Source organism: Octopus bimaculoides, chromosome 7, assembly GCF_046866305.1.
Source record: "Octopus bimaculoides isolate indiv1 chromosome 7, ASM4686630v1, whole genome shotgun sequence".
Taxonomy (NCBI): Eukaryota; Metazoa; Mollusca; class Cephalopoda; order Octopoda; family Octopodidae; genus Octopus; species Octopus bimaculoides.
This window is the reverse complement of record NC_142934.1, coordinates 45,807,694-45,829,507: the sequence shown is the minus strand read 5'-3', so window position 1 is coordinate 45,829,507 and position 21,814 is coordinate 45,807,694. Positions and strand designations below refer to the sequence as shown.

Here is a 21,814-nt window from a genome sequence, read left to right as displayed (position 1 = left end):
TCAGTACACCCCCACCCCACACGTATATGTATACAACAACATGCTATGAGAGGAGGTAAAGTAAGTGGGCGGGACATTTAATATCTGTATGACACACAAATGAAGTTCGCGAGATAAATTAAATAGTTTGAAAAAACAACGATTTTCAGTCTGGTCTGCTGTGACCAATCAACAACTATTATTACTCATTGAAACATGTTAAATTGTTCTCTCTCCCACTTTCTTTCTCCCCCCCCCCCTCTCTCTCTCTTTCTCTTTCTCTCTCTCACACACAAACAAACAAAGACACACATGCACACCCATATACACACTCCGCCTATCTTACTGTTTTCTGTCAAGTTTTCTCTCTTCCCACATTTAGTATTTTTATCCTCATGGATAAACAGCGGGTTTTAGCTTCGCTGCGAACACTGATATTCATTTTTTATTTTCTATGTATTTCACGCACTTTTCGTTATGTTCAAGCCCATGGACGCTTATGGGAACCTTGTGCTCGCTCTAGCATGTGGCGGAAAAACTACCCGACCCCTGCAAATTATGAGGACAACGAACTTTACTGTGGCGGAATCAACGTGAGTATTTATTCATTTATAAACAACATTCAAGACAGTTGTAATTCATCTACTTCTGTGTGTGTGTGCGCGTGCAAGGGTGTGTGTATTATACTACAAGTGTATATCTACGTGTTACTGCATCTCTCGCTTGTTGCTTGTTTATCTCTACACTTCTCTCTTTTTATCTCCCTCCCTCTCTCTCTCTCTCTGTGATGTATGTATGTATATCTTCATATATGTAATAATAAAAATAATATGTGAGTATATGCATATATACGTACATGTATGTACATACCTACATCTACATGTATATGCAGATGCATATCTGGGTACATGGCGTCACAAGAAAACGTGGGCAAAATGAGAAACAGAACATAAACAGAGCACAGAAAACACACAGGCCACATAGAGAACATTTCCTTCATCAGCTGCCACCATTCTAAAACTAAGCGTTTCGAAGAGTTAGGGGTATGTATGTATATATGTCTTTCTTTTACTTTTAAATCGTTAGACTGCACAATACTTGGGTACCGCTTTGAAGAATTTTTTGTCGAACGAAACGACCCCAGTGCATTTTGTGTAAGCCTAGTACTTATCTATCAGTCTCTTTTGCCGAACCGCTGCGTTACGAGGACGTAAACACACCAACACCGTTTTCGTTTCTTGGTGGGTGACAAAGACAGACATAATCACACACACACACACACACACACACACACACACACACACACATACACATACACACACACACACACACACGTGTGTGTGTATTTATATTCTTTTATTCTTTTATTTGTTTCAGTCATTTGACTGCGGCCATGCTGGAGCACCGTCTTTTTGTCGAACAAATCGACCCAAGGATTTATTCTTTGTAAGCCTAGTACTTGTTCTATCGGTCTGTTTTGCCGAACCGCTAAGTTACGGGGATGTAAATACACCAACATCGGTTATCAAGCGATGATAGTAGGGACAAACATAGACACACAAACGCACACACACACACACACACATACGACGGGCTTCTTTCAGTTTCCGTTTATTAATTCCACTCACAAAGCTTTGGTCGGCCAGAGGCTATAGCAGAAGATACTTGTCCAAGGTGCTACACAGCAAGCTACTTACCACACAGCCATCATTTTTAAACTGAATTTTTACTTAACAACATATTTTACAGGAACAAAAAAGAAGAGAAAAATGTTAAAAGTATAAAAGATGAAAATATCGAGAGAAAAAATAGAATCCTTTCTACAATCTTCAACAAAGAAACAAAAAGAAAGAAAGAAAGAAAACAAAGTTCGGTGAGGGAGTAGTCTGGGATGTGTGAGAAGTTCGTAATAGTTCAGATCTAAACAGATACACTAGGATAAGGTAGAAATGAAGGAAGACCTACATAAGTGTGCTCGCCCCTCAGGACTTCGTTTCCTCATAACTTTCAGACAAATTGATATTTCGTAATGAAATTTTCTACAAATACCTTTCAGATAGTGTAGATTACAATTATATCAGAATTTGTATTGAAACAAAATGCTATGAGCAAGATGAGAATGGAGTTTCAGATAATTCACACAAATCAATTTTGTATCCTCATAACTTTCAAAAAAGCAGGTATTTTTTTTTTAATGAAATTTTATTCAAATACTTTTCAAATGGTGTACATTATGCAGGGGCGGACTGAGAGTATTAAGGGCCCTCAGTCATAACTGTTTACCAGGCCCCTTTGAATGTGTGTTTTAGTAGAATTAACATGTAGAGTATGGACCCCTCAGAGCTCTGGGCCCTCAGACAATACCCACTTGCCGATGGCTCAATCTGCCCTTGACATTATGATTATATTGGAATTTATTGTGAAAACGAGGAGAAAAAATACCATTTAAGCACTCAGAACACACACCTATTAGTTTGAATTATCCTGACGTAAACTCCTCATATCCTCTCTCTCTCTCTATGTGTGTGTGTTTGTGTGTGTGATGCATGTCAGTATGTGTGTGTGTGTGAGTGTGTGTGTGTGTGTGCGTGTGTGTGTGTGTGTGTGTGTGTGTGTGTGGCCAGTCCAATGATGGATTAGCTGGTCAAAACTTCAAAGTCATTGTCAATACTATTCTTGTTGAAGAATAAAAAGATTTATACCACGTGGTATCAAAATGTTCCCAGACTAGTTTTGGAGTGTGCCAACAGATGGCACAGTGGGAGCTAGCAGCGACTTTCATGAGGCTGTGTGTTGCATGACATTGCTGTGTTTACTTCACAAGTTGTGAAATTTGTGTTTTTGTGATCATGTGATTGCTGTAATCTGTAATTTTTGTCATGGACAGGAAGCTGGAACAAAGAGCAAATGTGAAACTTTGTGTTAAACTTTGGAAGTCTGCTACAGAGACATTGAGCATGCTTCGGCAAGATTACAGCGACGAAGCAATTGGTTGCACCCAATGTTTTGAGAGGCATGGGCACTTGAAAAGCAGAAGAACGTTCCTGAAAGACAATGGGTGATCTGGAAGACCTGCCACGAGCATCACCCACCAAAATGTGCTATTGTGCATTGAGAATTTATGTCCAGGGCCAGACCATTAATCAGGAGTTCTAATGTAATGTTTTGAAGTGTTTGAGGGAAGATATTCGGTGAAAGCAACCAGATCTGTGGAGCACAAAGAATTGGATTCTTCAAGACAACAATGCACCCTGTTACCAAGTTCTCTTCACTCTTGAATTTCATTTCTTGCCATAAACAACATAGTATCATGTCCACACGTGCCCTGTTTGCCATATTTAGCACCTGTGGACTTCCATCTCTTCCCCCAAGATGAAGATGCAGCTCAAAAGTTGTTGTTTTAACACTGCTGCTGAGATCCAGGCTGAATTGCAGAAGGGCCTTGATTTGCTTATGGAAAACAATTTCCAGACCAGATTTGAAAATGGCAGAAACGCTGGGACCCATGTATGGCTGCACAAGGTGACTATTTTGAAGGAGATGATGTTTAAAATTAGGTAGATAAGTTATTTTCTATTACACAACTAGTTCAGGAACTGTTTGATATCACCTCATACTCTACCAAAAATATTGAGTAATTCTTCAGTTTATTATAACATAAAAACAAGCTTTAACATATATATATATATATATATATATATTTACTCTTTTACTCTTTTACTTGTTTCAGTCATTTGACTGTGGCCATGCTGGAGCACCACCTTTAGTCGAGAAAATTGGCCCCAGGACTTACTCTTTGTAAGCCTAGTACTTATTCTATCGGACTCTTTTGCTGAACCGCTAAGTCACGGGGACGTAAACACACCAGCATCGGTTGTCAAGCGATGTTGGGGGACAAACACAGACACACAAACATATACATACACACATACATACATACATATATAATATATATATATTTTATTTATTTATTTATTTACGGCCTCAAACATCTCAATACCTTGCGCTTTCTTGTTTCTCTCCATGAAATTCAATTGAATTCAGTTGTTGTCTTAAATTCATGCTTATTCATTTTCTAAGCTTCCTAAATTCATGCTACGTTATATTCTAATCACCCAGAATTCATTGCTCTTTTAAAAAATTACGATTTATGCATTGTTGTCTCTCAAATATTTAAAATCTACAATTAAGAGCCCTCTCTACTCGCTGGCGGTACCTACCCACCACCACTACCCATTTTCCTTTATTCAAAAATTCTTATCGCTCCTTAAAATTATGGCTTTTAAGTGTTGATTTCTCAGCCCAAGAATTACAGCGTGATGTGCTGCTTGACTGGTCCCCCCTCTCCCTCTCTCTCTCTCTCTCTCTCTTTATATATATATATGATGATGATGATGATGATCTTTTCTCCCGCCATGCCTCTGTCTACCCCTCCATCCCCCTTCGTAGTTTTTCCTTTAAGGTCTTCAGGTTCTGGCTATATATAAATGAGAAACCCATTCTAAATTATCTCGCTGACGTACTACGACGAAATACCCAAGATGCAGATAAGATAGAGATTTTTATTTATTTACGGCCTCAAACATCTCAATACCTTGCGCTTTCTTGTTTCTCTCCATGAAATTCAATTGAATTCAGTTGTTGTCTTAAATTCATGCTTATTCATTTTCTAAGCTTCCTAAATTCATGCTACGTTATATTCTAATCACCCAGAATTCATTGCTCTTTTAAAAAATTACGATTTATGCATTGTTGTCTCTCAAATATTTAAAATCTACAATTAAGAGCCCTCTCTACTCGCTGGCGGTAACCCGCCCTCCCACCCCCTCCACCGGAAGTTCATTCGTCTGTCATCCCTCTGTCATCCCACCCCCTCCACCGGAAGTTTCATTCCTCTGTCATCCCACCCCCTCCACCGGAAGTTCATTCCTCTGCCATCCCACCCCCTCCACCGGAAGTTCATTCATCTGTCATCCCACCCCCTCCACCGGAAGTTCATTCCTCTGCCATCCCACCCCCTCCACCGGAAGTTCATTCCTCTGTCATCCCACCCCCTCCACCGGAAGTTCATTCCTCTGTCATCCCACCCCCTCCACCGGAAGTTCATTCCTCTGCCATCCCACCCCCTCCACCGGAAGTTCATTCCTCTATCATCCCACCCCCTCCACCGGAAGTTCATTCCTCTGTCATCCCACCCCTCCACCGGAAGTTCATTCCTCTGTCATCCCACCCCCTCCACCGGAAGTTCATTCCTCTGTCATCCCACCCCCTCCACCGGAAGTTCATTCCTCTGTCATCCCGCCCCCTCCACCGGAAGTTCATCCCTTTGTCATCCTGTCAACCTCGGCTGTCTCCCGGAACCCATCTAGTGGCCTTGGCCATCCTCTCCCCTACCTTTGGGTAGCGCATTAAGGTTGAGAAATGTTTGCAGGTTGTAGGTAATGTTTTGCTTATGAATTCTTCCAATTGCAAGTTTTCTTTTCAGGTACACGACACTGCTTTTCCTCTTCCCAGGCTACAGGCCCACACCCCCAACACCCATACTGTTAGGATTGGCACTCTCAACGTCGGCACGCTGAAAGGTAGATCTGGTGAAATTGTTGAGATGCTTGAACGGAGATGCGTAGATATGTGCTGCATCCAGGAAGTAAGATGGAGAGGAGGTTCTGCAAGGTTCCTCACAGGCAAAGAACACAGGTACAAGATTTTCTGGGCAGGGAACACTGACGGGGTCGGGGGCGTAGGAATACTTCTAGCGGAGAAATGGGTGGATAAGGTAATCGAGGTCGTTAGAGTAAGTGACAGAGTACTTAAGATCAGACTAGTGCTTCATCATAGATTAGCTACTGTCATCTCAGCCTATGCACCTCAACCTGGGCTACCAGATGGTCTGAAAGACCAATTCTATGACACCCTCTTGCAAACTACCTCGTCGACGAGTGACAGGGACCTTCTCTTTGTGGCTGGAGACTTCAACGGTCATGTCGGACGTCGTGCTGGGGGCTTCCATGGCATACATGGAGGCTATGGCTTCGGTTCCCGCAACGAGGAGGGAACCAGACTGCTGGAGTTCTGTGATGCAACCAATCTTATGGTCTGCAATACCAACTTCAGGAAACCTGCCAGTCACCTAGTCACCTACCGCTCCGGCAGACACTCTAGCCAAATCGACTACATCCTCGCCAGAAATAGGGAAAGAGGGCGGCTTATAAATGCCAAAACCTACCCTGGCGAAGAATGTACCCCACAACATAGATTAGTAGTTAGCGACTTTGGGATCAAGGCAAAATGGGTGCCCAGAATTAGACAGGCTTGGAGAAGAAGGGTGTGGAAGCTTAAAGACCCTGCAAACGGACAGAGACTTAGAGACAAGTTACTTGAAGCATTTAACGAAATAGAAGGGGATATAGCATCATACAACGTGGAAGACAATTGGAGATTTCTGCGGGACAACCTGTTGAAAGCCACCGACCAGATTTGTGGGTGGTGTAAGGTCCCCTCCCAACCCAGAGTAACGTGGTGGTGGAACAAGGAGGTAGACAGGGCTATTAGACAAAAGAAACAAGCTTGGAAGGACTGGAAGAACGGTGGTAGCAGGGAATTGTACCAATGTGCCAGAAGGGAGGCTAGGCGACAGGTTTATTTAGCCAGAGGGGAAGCAGATAAGGAAAGATTTGCCAATGTTCTGCGCCGTGAGGACCAAAGACTCGAGGTATTTCGGGTTGCAAGACAGTGTAGGAGAGAGAATAGTGATGTTGTAGGAGAGAAATGTGTTCGCATGGATGATGGTACGCTTGCATTAAATGAGGATGCAAAGAAAGAGGTCTGGAGATGCCACTACGATAGATTGCTTAATAAAGAGAATGAATGGGAGAAAGAGAGCCTGCCTTATGTCGACCCAATAGAGGGACCAGCTATCCGAGTTGATAGTACCAGGGTAGATAAAGCAATTAAGAGTATGAAGACCGGGAAAGCCCCCGGCCCATCAGGAATCACTGCAGAGATGCTCAAAATATCTGGCAGTGTTGGCTATAGCCTAGTCACCCGTATTACGAACCAGGTGATACACGAAGGAGTCATACCCTATGACTGGTGTAGCAGCATCATAGTCAACTGCTACAAAGGTAAAGGGGACGCTTTAGATACAAATAATTACAGAGGCATCAAGCTGTTAGATCAGGTTATGAAAGTTACAGAGAGGGTCATAGCCCAACTAATTAGGGAGCGAATCAATTTAGATGAGATGCAGTTTGGGTTCGTGCCAGGTAAAAGCACTACTGATGCCTTATTTCTAGTGAGACAGTTGCAAGAGAAATACCTAGCCAAGGATAAACCTCTGTACCTGGCTTTCGTTGACATGGAGAAAGCCTTTGACAGGGTCCCCCGATCCCTTATCTGGTGGTCAATGAGGAAACTTGGGATAGAAGAATGGCTAGTGAGAGCTGTGCGAGCCATGTACAGAGATGCGGCCAGTAAGGTGAGGGTTGGAAATGAGTACAGCAATGAATTCCGGGTAGAGGTAGGGGTCCACCAAGGTTCCGTCCTCAGCCCCCTATTATTTACCATAGTCCTCCAGGCAATCACAGAGGAGTTCAAGACAGGTTGCCCCTGGGAGCTCCTCTATGCTGATGACCTTGCCCTAATTGCGGAGTCACTATCAGAACTAGAGGAGAAGTTTCAGGTGTGGAAGCAAGGTCTAGAACTGAAGGGCCTTAGAGTCAACCTAGCTAAAACCAAAATCCTAATAAGTAGGAAGGTAGATAAAACACAAACCCCTTCAGGTAGATGGCCCTGCTCAGTATGTAGAAAAGGAGTAGGTAGTAACTCTATAAGATGTACCCGGTGCAAGCTATGGACACATAAGAGGTGCAGCAACATCAAAGGCAGGTTAACTAGCAAGTTAGTTTTTGTTTGTGGCAGATGTTCAGGTGCAATAAAGACTGCAAACAAACAGGAAACAACTTCTATCTCATTCCAGGGTGAAAAACTAGAGGTAGTCGATAGCTTCCGCTATCTGGGCGACCAAGTTAGTAGTGGGGGTGGGTGCGCTGAAAGTGTAGCTGCTAGAATAAGAATAGCCTGGGCAAAGTTTAGAGAGCTCTTACCCCTGCTGGCGACAAAGGGACTCTCACTCAGAGTAAAAGGCAGACTGTATGACGCATGCGTACGAACAACCATGCTACATGGCAGTGAAACATGGGCTGTAACTGCTGAGGACATACGTAAGCTCGCAAGGAATGAAGCCAGTATGCTCCGTTGGATGTGTAATGTCAATGTGAATACCCGTCAGAGTGTAAGTATCTTGAGAGAAAAGCTGAACATTAGAAGCATCAGTTGTGGCGTGCAAGAGAGACGATTGCGCTGGTATGGACATGTGGTGAGAATGGAGGAGGATAGCTGCGTGAAAAAGTGCCACACCCTAACAGTTGAGGGAACCCGTGGAAGAGGTAGGCCCAGGAAGACCTGGGCTGAGGTGGTGAGGCAAGACCTTCGTACATTGGGCCTCACCGAGGCGATGACTACGGACCGAGACCTTTGGAAATGGGCTGTGCGTGAGAAGACCCGGCAAGCCAAGTAAGATCGTTGCCAGTGCCCCTGGACTGGTTCTTGTGCGGGTGGCACATGAGATGCACCATTTTGAGCGTGGCCGTTGCCAGTACCGCCTGACTGGCTCCTGTAGGATTTTCGAGCGAGATCGTTGCCAGTGCCCCTGGACTGGCTTGTGCGGGTGGCACATAAAAGACACCATTTCGAGCGTGGCCGTTTTCGTGCGGGTGACACGTAAAAGCACCCACTACACTCTCTGAGTGGTTGGCGTTAGGAAGGGCATCCAGCTGTAGAAACTCTGCCAAATCAGACTGGAGCCTGGTGTTGCCATCCGGTTTCACCAGTCCTCAGTCAAATCGTCCAACCCATGCTAGCATGGAAAGCGGACGTTAAACGATGATGATGATGATGATGATATATATATATATATATATATATATATAAATTTAATATGTGTTTACTCCATTCTTTAAATTTATATATACTCAAATACCCAAAATATCAAGGAGTTTCTACCTCATAAACAGGAGTCACACCACAGTTATTTTGTGTTCTTTGCTACCCTGGTATTTATTAACCAATTTATTTTGTCCGAGTAATTTATTACTAGGAGAAAATAAATACATATATATATATATATATATATATATATATATATATACAACGGGCTTCTGTCAGTTTCCGTCTACCAAATCCACTCACGAGGCTTTGGTCGGCCAGAGGCTATTGTAGAAGACACTTGCCCAAAGTGCCACACAGTGGGACTGAACCTGGAACCATGTGGTTCGTTAGCAAGCTACTTACCACACAGCCACTCCTACGCCTATATATATATATATATATATATATATATATATATATATATATATATATATATATATATATATATATATATATATATATATATATATATATATATATATATATATATATATATATATATATATATATATATATATATATATATATATATATATATATATATATATATATATATATATATATATATATATATATATATATATATATATATATATATATATATATATATATATATATATATATATATATATATATATATATATATATATATATATATATATATATATATATATATATATATATATATATATATATATATATATATATATATATATATATATATATATATATATATATATATATATATATATATATATATATATATATATATATATATATATATATATATATATATATATATATATATATATATATATATATATATATATATATATATATATATATATATATATATATATATATATATATATATATATATATATATATATATATATATATATATATATATATATATATATATATATATATATATATATATATATATATATATATATATATATATATATATACTTTATTAATAAAACTCACAAAAAAATACTGTTACCTAGAGTCTCATATTCCCATTCGTTGGACAATTTTGGTTTCTAAACCAAAACTGTCTGACGAATGGAAATGATGTCTGTGCAGCTTTATTAATAAAGTATTATACTCTACCTCAAATACTATTTTTTCCACCTTGTTTTGCATTTATGTGCTTACTCTGGTATATATATATAGAAATATATATATATCCCATGGCTGTAGAGATCTCCAGCCTTCTTGGGCCCTGGTCTACATCCCTGCTTACTGCTATTGAGGTAGGCATGGCTATTCGCAAATGTAAGGCCCTTTAACTGGAGCAACTATCCTCTGTCCACCAGGACTATAAGGCAGGTCAGAAAGTCCATGTAGTTATAGCTGTTGTTATTGTTGTTGGCACTCCGTCGCTTACGACGTCGAGGGTTCCAGTTGATTCGTTGAACAGCCTGCTCGTGAAATTAACGTGCAAGTGGCTGAGCACTCCACAGACACGTGTACCCTTAATGTAGTTCTCGGGGATATTCAGCGTGTCACAGTGAGACAAGGCTGACCCTTTGAATTACAGGCACAACAGAAACAGGAAGTAAGAGTGAGAGAAAGTTGTAGTGGAAGAGTTCAGCAGGGTTCACCACCATCCCCTGCCAGAGCCTCATGGAGATTTTAGGTGTTTTCGCTCAATAAACACTCACAACGCCCGGTCTGGGAATCGAAACCACGATCCTATGACCGCGAGTCCGCTGCCCTAACCACTGGGCCATTGTGCCTCCACATAGCTGTTGTATCCCTTAGAAAAAGGAAAAAAAAACAAAGCTGCAAGAAGTAATGAGAATTGTTTGGATGTGTGTGTGTGTGTGTGTATCTGTGAGCAAGAGAGAGAGAGAGAGAGAAAGTGAGTCTGTGTGTGTGTGTGTGTGTGTGTGTGTGTGTGTGTGTGTCTGTGTGTCTGAAAATAAAATGACACAGCATTTTTTTGTTGTTTGTTTCTGGTTTATTTATTCATTTCTCTATTTCTGTCATTTAAAGTCCACATTTTATCCAAAGTTCATCTATATCTAATTGTCTGCTAGTTTTTCTGATTACAAGTTAAGTTCACTGCCATCAATTCACTGCAGGTGAATTCACCACCATTAATTCACTGTGAGGAAAGTTTACCAAGATAATATATCCATAGCAACACCATTAATAATTGAAAACTATTTTATTGAAAAAAAACCAAAAAAAAAACCATAAATTGATGATATTTCACTTTCCCTGGGGTGAATCAATGATGGTGAACTTACTGGACATGAGTTTTTCTATTGAATTCTTGACCATTCTTTGACCATTCAAGCACCACCCTACTTTATTCCCTCCATCAAAACACACCCATCCTTTCTTCATCTTCTTACTCCTTTCTTTTTTTTTTTCTTGTTCCTCTATTTTCTTCCCTTTTCTCACTTTCTTTTTCCTCTTCCTTACCTTTTCCTTTTCCTCCTTATTTTTGTTTCTCTTCTTTTTTCCCCCTCTTCTCTCAATTACCCCTCCACCATCATACCCTACAACAAGAATCCATAGGTTTCGTAACAGTGGGTGCAAGAACACCTTACAATATTTTGTGGGGTTGGGAGTTCAGGATGAACTATGTAAATGCTTTGAATACCCTGGGCTGGATCTGTGCTAGCACCATTTAAGCAAATTTCATTCCAGCACTTACACAGAAATCCTATCTAGAGATATACAAATTCCATTATTTCTTCAGACGTAAGGTGGTGAGTTGGCAGAAATGTTAGCACATGAGGCAAAATGCTTAGCGGTATTTTGCCTGCCTTTGTGTTCTGAGTTCAAATTCTGCCAAGGTTGACTTTGCCTTTCATCCTTTTGGGGTTGATAAATTAAGTACCAGTTGTGTACTGAGGTCAATCTAATCGACTGGCCCCCTCCCCCCAAGACATTTCAGGCCTTGTGCCTACAGTAGAAAAGATTATTTCTTTAGATGTAACTTACCCAAAGACCCTTTGAACCTACAAGAAAGAGTTTGGAGTCACAAGAGACTGACTCAGCCAAAATAGAATATATTCTTAATCTCTACTAGAGCTGGTGGAATCATTAGTGTGACGGACAAAAAATGCTTAGCAGCATTTCATCCATCTTTACATTCTGGGTTCAAATTCCGCTGAGGTTGACTTTGCCTTTCATCCTTTCAGGGTTACAAATTGAGTACTGAGATCAATGTAATTGACCTATCCCCTCCCTCAAATTGCTGGCCTTGTGCTGAAATTCGATATCGCTATTAATCTCTACTATGGTATTGAGTACTTTTCTTTCCAACTATCAATGGGTAACAGTGTCAAACTCCCTCATGTACCAAATGGGCAAACAACCAAAGGAAAAACACATACAGGAGTGGTGATATGAAATCCCACCACACTGAAGAAACCAGTCAATGAAAAACGATATGTAAAAGTAGAAAATCACAGTGGCACTCCAGCATGATTACAGCCAAGTGACTGGAATGAATCAACATATACATATATACATTTATATACACATATATATATATATACATATAAAGAAGCCCGTCATATATATGTATATATATGTGTTTGTGTGTCTGTGTTTGTCCCCCTAGCATTGCTTGACAACCGATGCTGGTGTGTTTATGTCCCCATCACTTAGCGGTTCAGCAAAAGAGACCGATAGAATAAGTACTAGGCTTACAAAGAATAAGTCCTGGGGTCGATTTGCTCGACTAAAGGCATTGCTCCAGCATGGCCGCAGTCAAATGACTGAAAGAAGTAAAAGAGTAAAAGAGTATATATATATATATATATATATATATATATATATATATATATATATATATATATATAATAACATAAATAATATATAATTATATGCATATATCCATACTTATATGTACATACCGACATCTATATCTATACATACAAGCATATATGGGTACAGGGCATCACAAAAAACGTTAAACACAATGAGAAACGAAAACATAAAGACGAAGACAGAAAACGAACTTCTTTTTTTCCGAACAGCGAAAAAAACAAACAGAGAAACTAGACATGCAACATAAAGAATATTACCCTTACATACATGTATATATATATATATATACTTATATATACATACATGTATATATATATATATACATATATATAACAAACTTTAGTCATTCAACTAATATATCACATCTCGAACATTTAATCACATATAAAGGAACAGAATGCTTTCTCTATACATAGAATACGGATGTACAAACATTACTTCATTTAGACAGGCATATAGAAAAAAGTGAGTACAGTCTATCGCGTATAAAAAAATATTAAAAAAAATTAATAAATTAATACTACAGTGTCTACAAAAAATTTTTTTAACATTATAAAACCTAACATAGGATAATAAATATATAAAAATATAAATATAGATATATCAATATAAAAATATGTATATAAGTACATAAGATATAGAATATAGATAAAAGTTCAATTAAGAATTTTTTTTTTTTCTGATTAAAAGTTACTTTTCAAGGTGAAAGGAAACCTTTTTAGAAAAGCTGGTGTCCAAGCAAAAAAGACAAAATAAAAACTCATTTATAGTCCCCATGGCCATTTCAGGGGTTCATTAACGTAGTCAATGCACGAGGGTGCATTACGGTAATGACTCCTTCATCAGGGGAAAATAGTAACACCACATACCAATACAAGATTTTTTGAAGAAAGGCGATGCCTCATTGCATATTTTCTTTTATAAGATATCATGCACAGACCAGCCCAAATATTCAAAAAATTCTTTTTCCTCCCTTTCCTTCTCTCTCAGTTTGAATGAATCAGACCTTCCCGACAAGAAAAATAATTATAATCTAAAAACCTATAGAAATCCTCCGTCCAACCCAGCTCTTGCTAAATTTGAACAGGACTTGATGAACTTAATAAAGTGTTTGAAATTTTCAAGATACACGAATCCCTTCCAGAAGCTGTTATCTCAGAAGATATCATCCATGAAATCATCTCCTGACCTACATGTATTGTCTGATAAGACTGGAAATATTTACTCTGTGCCACCAAAAATGTATAACAATTTGATATTGAAGGAGTTAAACTTCGGCTATAAACATGCAAGTAAAACTGCTGTAGATAGAATTAATGCTAATCATCTAGAAATAATCTCTGGTTTGGGCCTGCATGATAGAACCCAACCTTATGCTCCAAATACTCCCCATGCCCTATTGAAGGCCCATAAACCTGATTTTTTATCTAATCCTTCGATCAGATTGATATGCCCAACAAAGTCTGATCTGGGCAGAATCAGTAAATTTATTATCGATGATATTATCCCAACCGTGAGGGAAAAGGTCCAACTTCCCTTATGGAAGGGTACTGAAGATGTGATACTTTGGTTTGACTCTCTCAGGGATAAACATAAGCTTGACTTTATACAATTCGACATTTCGAATTATTATAGCTCTATAAGCCCTATTTTGTTAAGCAAAGCATTAATTTTTGCAAGAAGGTTTGTGGAGTTGCCTAAGTCGGATATGGAGGTAATTTTAATGGCAAGAGAAACACTCATCTCCAACAACGAGAGTGATTGGCAGAGAGCTGACTCCACTAATTTTTTTGATATAACCATGGAATCATCGGATTCTGCACAGGTGACTGACTTAGTGGGCCTATATCTACTCTCGGAGATTAAAGAAAGTTTCCCTTCTCTCACTGGTGGATTGTATAGGGATGATGCCCTTTAAGCCATGCCGGGCATGTCTAAGACTGTACTGAATAGATTAAAGAAATTGCTGAGAAGCTTCTTGAGGGTTTTCTTTAATCTTAACATCATCTTTGACATTAATTCTAGAGTGGTGAATTTTTTGCATGTTACCTTGTGTATTATCCCTTTCGTAAACCCAATAAATCGATATCATATATTAATGTGTCATCCAATCACCCAAAATCTACAATAGACAGCATTATTACAGTGATATCGACAAGAATATCTAATTTATCTGCGAATGAAGAAATTTTTGAACAACATGCACCGATATATAATAATGCTCTAAAGTTAAGTGGATTCAGAGCTAAAATATCATATATCCCTAATACAAGATTAAAATATAAAATGGCTGATTTGCCATTTAAACATGTCACGGCTGCTCAGAATAAACGCAGAGTACCACCTGACTGCAATAATAATAGGCCTTGGAGTAGAAACACATTTAGGGATGTTCGGAATCGGAACAGGTATAGGAATAGTAATAGTGTTATCAAGGAGATAAACAAAAAAGGAGGTTCACAGTCTAGAATTAGGGAAGTAATTTGGTTCGCTCCCCCTTTTTCCCTTAGAGTAAGGAACTTACCAAAAATGTTTCCATATTTTTGGCAGAGTGAATTGTGTCATGGTGCTGTTTTTCTCACAAACAGTATCCAACTGACCCTACTATACTGTGTAGTCACAAAAAAAAAACAATGCACATGCATGGAATTAAGGCTATAGATAGATAGATAGATAGATAGATAGATAGATAGATAGATAGATAGATAGATAGATAGATAGATATGTATGTATATATGTGTGTGTAGATAGATATGTATGTATGCATGTATGTATGTATATATGTGTGTGTAGATAGATATGTATGTATGCATGTATATATGTATATATGTGTGTATATATATGTATATACATATATATATATATATGAAAAGAAATTTGACACATCCTGGTTGATAGTGTTCCTTATCAACATGGAATCTAAGAAGTTTGATACACAAAAGTTCCCAGTTTACATTTTAGCTTACTACTTTAAGATAAAAACCATTTAAGGTGATATCCTTCTATGAACCTTTTTTTGTAATAAGCATCTGGTTGAAAACATGGACTTCCTTTCTTTTAGAATAAATAATCCTTTCTACAATAGGCACAAGGCCTGAAATTTGAGGGGAGGGAGCTAGTCAATTACATCAACCCCAGTGTTCAACTGGTACTTATTTAATTGACCCCAAAGGGACAATGTTAGAATTTTAGAAATATTACTTTATTTGTGTGTAATATGTATGGTTAAAATTTCATCAACATCAAACATATATGTATTTTCACGGGGGTTATGGCCGTTATGCATAGAATATAATTTCCAAATTTACATGTATGCATATAGATCTATGCATATAGATCTATATCTATATATATATATCTATACATATACGTGTACATATTGATATATATGTATACATGTATACACATACATCTTTATATGTGTATATATATATATATATATATAATAATAATATTAGGGAGAAAATCCAAAATTACAGGTATAAACTCAATTAAAATCAATTTATAAAAAAATTAAAATTAAATTGAGCTTTATAGATTAAAATATATATAAAATATATAGTTTTAGGGAAAATAACCAATTTTCAAGAACTCATCGATGAAAAAGTAAATATCATAAGATAAAGATATCTTTATCTTATGATATTTACTTTGTTTTATATTATACTCATTTATTGTGCTTTTAATTATTAATTTTTCTATATGTGGTAGTGGATTTTCATCGATGAGTTCTTAAAAATTGGTTATTTTCCCTAAAACTATATATATATACATATATATATATATACATACATATATATATATATGTATACTTATTTAATTGACCCCAAAGGGACAATAGGCAAAGTCAATCTCAGCAGAGTTTGAACTCAGAATGTAAAGACCTAAAATGCCACTAAGCATTTTGCCTGGCTTGCTAATGATTTCTCCAGTTCATGACCTTATCTTTTAGAATAAATAATGAAATAACTTTGTAATTTTCTTTAAAAAAATTTCACCAAGATAATTATAATGTACACTTTGGAAATTTTATTTAAAAAACAAAATTTGTATTATGAAAATTATGAGAAATCTAAGTCAGTGGTGGAAGACTAAACCATTGTTATGCCTATAATATTTAAGTGCACCCAAATATTCCCCATGATAAACAAACCAACTGCAACACAGTATCTAAGAAAGCAACTGAAAAATGCTTTTATGACCTTCAAATGACCAATCTGTTTGACAAAGTGAATATGGAATGTCATAATCAAAGATTAAACTTGTATTGTATTGAACCTGTCCAAGGGTGACTCAAAGTGTAAGGGTAATAAGATTATAAGACGTTCTGAGCTCAAATTCCACCGGGGTTAACTTTGTCTTTCATCCTCTCAGGATTGTTAAGATATGTATGAGCTAAAAACTGGGGTTGATTTAATCATCTTAACACCTCCCACAAACCTGCTGGCCTTGTGCCAACATGTCTGGTAGGTTTACTATCATCAATTTACTACAGGGAAAGTCAACCACTTTTTTTTTTTATAAAATAGTTTTTAACTATTAATGGTGAGATACTATAGATATATTTTCTCAATAAACTTTCATCATGGTGAACTTTCTTCATGGTGAATTGATGGTGGTGAACTTCCTCTTCAGTGAATTGATGGCAGTGAACTTATTCTGTAACCTTGTGCCAAAATTTGAAATCAATATTCATACTTGTGGCCGATGCCAGTGCCATCTGACTGGCACCCATGTCGGTGGCATGTAAAAAGCACCATTTGAGCGTTAGGCCTCATGGAGGCAGTGACAGGTGACTGAGACCTTTGGCAATACACTGTGCTTGTGTAGACCTGTCAAGCCAAGTGAGATCATAGTCATGACTGGTGCCGGTGTCATGTCAATGGCACCTGTGTTGATAGCAGGCAAAATACACCCACTATACGCTTGGAGTGATTGGCTTTAGGAAGGGCATCCAGCCTAGAATTCTTGTCAAATCAGAGTGGAACCTGGTACAGCTCCCCAGTTTACTAGTTTTCAGTCAAACCATCCAACCCATGCCAGCATGGAAAGCAGATGTTTAATGATGATGATGATGATTATTATAAGACATGAGTAATATCAATTCAGTCTAAATCCAGATTACCACATTTGCTAGCATATAAGACATGCTTTTGTTCTTTTGTATCAAAAACTTGTCTAGCATCTAATGCAGCTGTATTAGAAATGCAAGACTGAGTGTTGTAGGCTAGAGAACCAGATGAGTGTAAGTCTGCTAGGTACAATAATTGTTCTAATAGTAAAATATTGGAAGGAGGTCAAAGTATTGCAGTCTGAAAGTAGAAATGTGACAATTGCTTAAGGAATATCAGCAGTTATGTGGGGAAATCACATCATCTCAGTATCTCATTAGCATTCAGATTATTCTGTCAAATATACTGCCCAGCACTGTGACTTCGTTGTCATCCAATCATTACAAATATCAATTACATTGACCCCAGTGCTTGACTGGTATTTATTTTACGGACCCTAAGAGTATGAAAGGCAAAGTCAACTTTGGTAGAATTTGAACTCAGAACATATAGACAAATGAAATGCCTCTAAGCATTTTGTCCAGTGTGTTCACATTTGTGCCAGCTTTCCACCTTAATGGTGATGATAAGGGTTTCAAATTTTGGCACAAGGTCAGCAAGTCTGGGGGAGGGGGTTAAGTCAATTACACTGACCCAAGTAGTCAACTGGTACTTATTTTATTGACCCCAAAAGGGTGAAAGGCAAAGTCAACCTTGGCAGACTTTGAATTAAGAATATAAAGACAGATAAAATGCCACTAAGCTTTTGGCCTGGCATGCTAACAATTCTGCTAACTTGCCACCTTAATAATAAGGATAATAATAATAACAACAACAATAATAATAGTGATAAGTGCAGAATTTGTGAACCAAATGGTGAAACCATATGGCAAATTACCAGTCAATGTATGCCACTAGCCCAGAAAGAATATAAGAGACATCATGACACTATAGCAAGGATTGTCCATTGGACACTTTGCATCTAGTATGGACTTGATAGAGCAAAAATGTGGTACAAACATAAACCTAAAGGCATCATCAAAAATGATAATGCAATGATCCTGTGGGATTTTATGATTCAGTGTGACCATGAGATAGAGAATAGGAAGCCAGACATAGTGTTAATTGAGAAAGAAAACAAACGATGCTGGATCATAGATATAACATGCCCAGTTGACAACAAGGTATGTGTTAAGGAAGAAAGAAAAGTCAATAGATATGACAGGTTAGCTTGAGAGGTTAAGCAGTTGTGGTCGATGAAAAAGGTTGTAGTAGTACAAATAATTGTCAGAGTTCTGAGAATAGTAAGTAAAAATCTTGAGAAGTACATAGAACAAATAGGGGCTGCAATAAGAGTGGAGCACTTGCAGAAAACAGCACTGCTTGGAACAGCGTGAATACTCCGGATAGTGCTTGAAAAATAAGGGGTGTTACCTTAGTTCACTGGTAGTGAACAGCTGACACCATAGTACATCTCCAGCGCTAGAAGCTGTGCAGAGGCAATAATAATAATAATAATAATAATAATAATGATAATGACTGTTTCAAATTTTGCCACAAGGGCAGCAATTTTGGGGGTGGGAATGAGTTGATTGCATCAACTCCAGTGTTCAACTGGTACTTATTTTATTGATCCTGAAAGGATGAAAGGTAAAGTCAGGTAAAAGCAGTGTGAGAGGTTACTGGGTTACTGTTTTTGCAGTACAGGCAGTTTCTTCAACTGATCGCCAATGCTTCAGTATGGCCGCAGTCAAATGACTGAAACAATGAATAAAAGAATATGTAATCACAGATAAACCCATGTATAACATGGTTTACAATTGAGAAAAATGTGTTATCCCAGATCACTGATGAATGAATCCAGAAATAAACTTGACTAAATGTACTTTATTCATTATGTTTTATGACCACATCATCATCATCATCATCAACATTATCATCATTTAATACCTGTTTTCTATGCTGACATGGGTTGGGTGGTGCAACAGGAACTGGCAAGTCGGAAGACAGCACCAGTCGCTGATGTCTTCTTTGGCATGGTATATATACAAATTAAAATCCAGAAAATGAAGAAGTAGTGTTATTTAATTTGAATATTTATAAACAAAGTTTTATACTTAAACCTGTTACTTTAGGAATATTGCTATTCACAACAAAATAATAGGTAACAAACCAGTAATTCATTGGATATTTTCTATCCCTTAAGGTGGTTATTTTAACCTCTATTTAAACTTATATATATATATGTGTGTGTGTGTGTGTGTGTACATACATACATATATCAAAATCGTAATTGAACTAAATTGGACACTAAACTCTGCTTGCGAAGAGTTTTGAACCATATTCGTAATTGAACCATATTCAATGACTGGCACCTGTGCCAGTGGAGTGCTAAGAGCACCATCCGAGTGTGATCATTGCCAGAGCAGCTGTCTGGCTTCTGTGCCAGTGGCATGTAAATAGCACCATTTGAGCGTGATCGTTACCAGCGTTACCTTACTGGCACTTGTGCCGGTGGCACATGAAAAAACATTCGAGCGAGTTCGTTGCCAGTGCCGCTGGACTGGCTCCTGTGCAGGTGGCACGTAAAATACACCATTTTGAGCATGGCCATTGGCAGTACCGTCCAACTGGCCCTCGTGCTGGTGACACGTAAAAGCACCCACTACACTCTCGGAGTGGTTGGCATTAGGAAGAGCATCCAGCTGCAGAAACCCTGCCAGATCAGATTGGGGCCTGGTGTAGCCATCTGGTTCACCCATGCTAACATGGAAAGTAGATGTTAAACAATGATGAGGATGATGATGGTGATATATATATATATATATATATATATATATATATATATATACATATATGAATATATATATACTATTATATATATATATAAATATAGATAGATACCTACATACATACATGCGTACATACACATATGCATACATACATATTTGTAGAAGCATGTATATGTATATCATGAAGTATATTTGCTACCTAAATGTGGCGGACCCATAGGGGACGATGCTACTGTTGTTTATGGCCCCAGGAGGACATCTCCTCCAGCTGGCTAACAGCTGTCTGTGTCTGATTAGCATTTGCGATGGGAAATCCTCATTCCCATCTCTAGCCGTACGTGATACACACAGACCCAGGTTTCTGAGCAATAACCCGTCATCAGCATATGACAATCACCAGCTAGTGATGAGAATTCATTCCAAACACAAAATAGTATGTTTTTTCCAGTGACAAACTGTCGCTGATCTCGAAAATGAGAAACAAGCAATAATAAATCTCTGAGTGAGACATAAACAGTAGCAGTATGGAATCGTGAAGTATATTTACCACCTAAATGTTGCAGAACGATAGGGAATGATGCTACTGTTATTTATAGTCCCAGGAAGATATCTCCTCCTACATGCATGCACACACACACACATGTATATATATATATATATATATATATATATATACATGTATGTATGTACATATATATATATATATATATATATTTATACAGTCAGATAGATAGATAGATAGATATACACAACATTCATATCCCATAATGATGTTAGAATTTTTTCCATCTTGTTATGCATGTATGTATGTCATTATTCAGTTTATTTCAAAATTTCTTGCTAATAGAGAAAGAACTGGTTTCTAACCTAGATCCAAGGTTCTTTCAGTGGAATTTCAACATCAACAACAGGGTATTTTGTTTGTAGGTATATATGTATATATGTATGTGCAGATTTTTATGTTCTATGTATGTATTCTCATGCATATAGTTACTTATCTAGACATGCTCATATATACTTAAATGATAAACTTCTGGAAAGTTTTACAAATTTTTACAGTTCCAGTGATGGATTGAATCTGTAGTCTTTGAATTAGCTTTCTCCTTTCTGATTTTCAGAAGCCTAATTTCTCAAGATTGGTATTTAGGCAGCGTGTTACATATCCTAGGGCCCCAATAATTACAGGTATAAATCTGAACTTGTAAT

General features: G+C 37.8%; 1 protein-coding gene across 1 annotated transcript in view; it reads left to right on the top strand.

Moving 5' to 3' along the window:
- Positions 1-229: 229 nt before the first annotated feature.
- Positions 230-21,814, top strand: part of LOC106875858 (uncharacterized) — a 51,489-nt gene continuing 29,904 nt past the window's right edge. Inside the window, exon 1 of the mRNA XM_089355246.1 lies at positions 230-572. Coding sequence (XP_089211372.1) covers positions 375-572 — 198 coding nt within the window. The 5' untranslated portion in view covers positions 230-374. The remainder of the gene's footprint in view (positions 573-21,814) is intronic.